This window comes from Enhydra lutris, unplaced genomic scaffold (genome assembly GCF_002288905.1).
Source record: "Enhydra lutris kenyoni isolate GAN:26980312 unplaced genomic scaffold, ASM228890v2 scaffoldscaffold7, whole genome shotgun sequence".
NCBI classification, from domain to species: Eukaryota; Metazoa; Chordata; class Mammalia; order Carnivora; family Mustelidae; genus Enhydra; species Enhydra lutris.
This window is the reverse complement of record NW_019154091.1, coordinates 35,669,804-35,673,708: the sequence shown is the minus strand read 5'-3', so window position 1 is coordinate 35,673,708 and position 3,905 is coordinate 35,669,804. Positions and strand designations below refer to the sequence as shown.

At 45.9% G+C, this 3,905-nt stretch overlaps 1 protein-coding gene across 1 annotated transcript in view; it reads left to right on the top strand.

Moving 5' to 3' along the window:
• Positions 1 to 953: 953 nt before the first annotated feature.
• The window catches only part of LOC111141968 (developmental pluripotency associated 3), a 5,196-nt gene continuing 2,244 nt past the window's right edge, over positions 954 to 3,905 (top strand). Inside the window, exons 1-2 of the mRNA XM_022494857.1 lie at positions 954 to 1,038; positions 3,395 to 3,660. Of these exons, the coding sequence (XP_022350565.1) occupies positions 954 to 1,038; positions 3,395 to 3,660 (351 nt within the window). The remainder of the gene's footprint in view (positions 1,039 to 3,394; positions 3,661 to 3,905) is intronic.

The window sequence follows — 3,905 nt, the reverse complement described above, 5'->3', positions numbered from 1 at the left end:
TCTCCTGATTTCCAGCTAAAGCCGGTAGAGGGGAAGACGTATATTAAACACGTGATGGGAAAAACATGTATGGGGAAGGCGGAGGACTCATTCTCCACCTGCGGCAGAAAATCAGCCCTTAATATTGGTGCTCGTTTCCAGAGTTCAGAACAAGTATTGGGGTGAGGGTGGGAATTTATAAATTTGGTTAATTTCAGCTGCTCACAAATGTTAAATGCAATTCAATTAATAGTCTAGAAAACAATGTAAAATTACAGATCCAAAACACACATCCATAACATAGCAAGCTATTAAGGTGTTTATAGCAGACACTTTATTTCTCCTCTCCGTTCCCTAACTAGCATCCACGGGTTTAAGAAGTCAGGCAAGGAAAACTTTTAAGGAAACTTTCTCAGTTAATTTAACTGGGAGTTAATCAGCAGTTGGGTGGGTGGGAGAGGAATCACCCTTCATCTCTCAGCACTAGAACCCGGGGCGGCGGGGGTCGTGGCGGGGCGGGAAGCCCAGTTTACAAACCAGGAACCATTTCCGGATGTCTGGAATAAACCGACTTTCAAGGCAACCTTAAGGGAGATACAACCACAGAGGTTCTTCTAAAATTTTCCGCCTACGTGACAGAGAGTATGATTGTTTTAATGCGGAGCAGATGAAGCATTACCCTATTAGTCCGCTAATAGGACTATGCCCACTCACCTTATCCCTTTAACCATTAGCATTTACATTAAAATAGGCTGGCTGATTGGCTTACCTGTTGTTTTAAAAGGAAACCGGATGAAAACTTTGGGGATTGATTTTTCTCTTGCAGCTCAGCCGTTTGGTGAAGTTTAGGTTTTTCTCCCTCTTTCTGGGCTGTTAAGTTCTTGCCAAGCTACTTTGTACCAAGTTGGGTGAGGATCACCTCCCACCGGACCCCAAATATCTAGGAGGAGCCTCGGTCTGTCACTAGGCTTCCAATGGATTCGCCAGAGCAGCTTTACCCAACCTGGGCTCCGGGATCATCTCAGACACCCAATGAAGAGGATTCCCAGGAAAGCTCAGGTAAGCCCGACGGTACCCTTTCTGACGACAGAGAGTTTGAGAGCGAAGAGGTTGCCTGCCTTCTTAAATTGACTTCAGTCTTTTAAAGAGAAATGCAGAAAAGGGAACCCCTTCCAGACAGGAGGGCCAAGGTTGTGTAGGTCTCCCCAGTGAAGAAACCCAGGAGGAGGGGAAATTGGGGAGGGGGTGTTGAGAACTGCATGGTTTACTTACTACATTCAGGAACACTTGAATTGTTTTCAGCCCAGTTTCTGGGGAAGAGCTATCAGAATTCTCCTAGATCGTGCCTCAAAATGTCTGCCTACCAGAAATGGCAGAAAGGAACAAAAATACAATAAACCAAAACTCTGATTTAACGTAAAATTTTTCTTAATCTCAGCAACCTTTTCTGGGTTGGTTTACCAGCTAAATTTACCCTTTAGGAATGTTAAACAGGGAAATGGCTTTTTAGAGGAAATTGAAGGAAGGGGAACACTTAAAGCCATGAATGTGCTCTATAATGTAAATTAGTAGGATGCTTTAGAGGGCGTTCTTAGGAACAGTGCTCCAGAAATACTGTCAATTAGGTCCTCTCCTGGCTTCTTCCTGTAGCAGAACTCATTTCTGGGAGCTTTACCCAATCCCAGGATTAGCCACGGAGAACCACTCAATGTCTTTGAAATCTTACTGAACCCTGATTAATGGGTAGGCCTGAGCCAGTCCTCACTGGGCAGCTAGAAAGCTGGGTGGGAAGCTTGCTGATACTTGATAATTCGTCAGCATCCCCTCCCCAGCCCAGACCTGCCTCCCCCCATCTTTGAGGAAAGAACCTGGGTGGATATGTACAGGGGGGAAATTAACGAAGAGAGTATATCTGTATAATTTGATCTCTGTTTTTCCTCTAATCTGCCTTAGTACATGATGGTTCCCAGCTAGGGATCATTATTTATATGTGCACAAGTCCCTAGAAGTCGAATGGATCCTGACTCTCTTACTGAGTGCTTTCACAGGGAAAATGAACGTTAACTGCTAGGAGAGCGAATGGGGTATGCATAATGGTTTGGATCGAAGAGGGGAGTGGCTGATTTTGGAGTTGGAGTGGAGAGGTTTTGTATGATGAAAAGGTTGGATGTGAGTGAAGAGGGTAACAGTTTAGCTTATTAGTTCCGGTTGTTGTTGTTTCTTAAGGTTTTATTTATTTGTCGGAGCGCAAGCAAGGGGAGTGGCAGGCTCCTGGCAAAGGAGGGAGCCTGATGTGGGATTCGATAATGGGATCATGACCTGAGCTAAAGGCAGATGCTTAGCTAACTGAGCCACGCAGGGGTCCCAAGGAGAGACTGTTGTATGTGGGGTTTGTCTGTTTCATGAGCCTGTACCTGCCCCCTCCACTCCTCCGACGAAACTTAAGATGTTTAGAATTGTTACCAAGTGCTGAAACTCGTTTACTGATTTTTGATTTGCGTTAATGCTTTGCGTGTCTCTTCCCCTCTTCTAGTACAAATTAAGAAAAGTGAAAATGGGAAAACTACAAATACCTGATTTCTCTCCCATGTTTTTCCAGTTGGAATCATGTATTTAGGTACCTGTTGACCCTGGCGGGGGGGAATCTAACCTTTAGAACTACCAACAACAGGAGAAGCAGGAAAAGTTTTTAAAGAACTGTTTCCCATCAGAGTGGATTTTTTTTAAGGTTTTATTTATTTTTAGAGGGAGAGGGACAGACTCCAGTCCGAGCAAGCTGAGGGCCGAGCCTAACGGGGCTTATCTCATGACCCTAAGATCATGAGATCAAGACCTGAGGTGACATCCATTTGGCCACTTAACTAACTGAGCCACCCAGCTGTCCCCCATCATCATGGATTCTTCTTACGATTTTATTTACTTGACAAAGTACAAGCAGGGAGACCAACAGGCAGAGGCCAAGGGAGAAGCAGGCTCCCCGATGAGCAGGGAGCCCAATGCGGGGCTTGATTCAAGGACCTTGGGATCATGACCTGAGCTGAAGGCAAATACTTTTATTACAATTTTTTTTAAAAGATTTTATTTATTTGAGAGAGAATGAGTGAGAGAGAGAGCATGAGAGAGAAGATCAGAGGGAGAAGCAGACTCCCCATGAAGGCAGATACTTAACCAACTGAGCCACCCAGGCGTCCTATCAATAGTGGATTCTTAAGCATGTTCTCAGATGTACGGTCTGACCGCGTTCAGCATCTTAGACAGGCACTGTAGGTGATGCACTAGATGTGATCTTCCATCTTGAAGAACGTCCCATTGTGGAGCTTCGGAGGAGCAGACCTCCTTTGAACACGAGAGACAAGTGACTTATGAATGATGCAGTGCACTCTATGATGGATCTTAACTTTCTCTTTTCTTACAGGTGCCTCTCAAACAATCTCCGAAGTATTAACCAAGAACCTTGGTAAATTGACCCTAGACTCTAGTATCGTCCTCCCTTCCCCTCTGCCAGAGTATCCGTCTCAGCAGCCAGGCAGAGAGAGGAAACCACAGGGGCTGGTGGAGCGTATCCTCAGCAGCAGTGGGAGGAGGACTGGAGTGAGGACCTTGTTAACAGCCCGGAAGGAAAGGATGGCAAGGATGATTCGAATGATTCAGTACCAGCGCTACCTAAACCCGGGGTCTCAGGTAGGCTTGTGGGATCTGGGCAGACAGTGCTGCCCCACCTGGTGCTCAACAAGCCATTAAGAATGACGCCCGGGGCGCCTGGGTGGCTCAGTGGGTTAAAGCCTCTACCTTCAGCTCAGGTCATTGTCCCAGGGTCCCGGGATTGAGCCCCACATCGGGCTCTCTGCTTGGCAGGGAGCCTGCTTCCTCTTCTCTCTCTGCCTACTTATGATCTTTGTCAAATAAAAAAATCTTAAAAAAAAAAA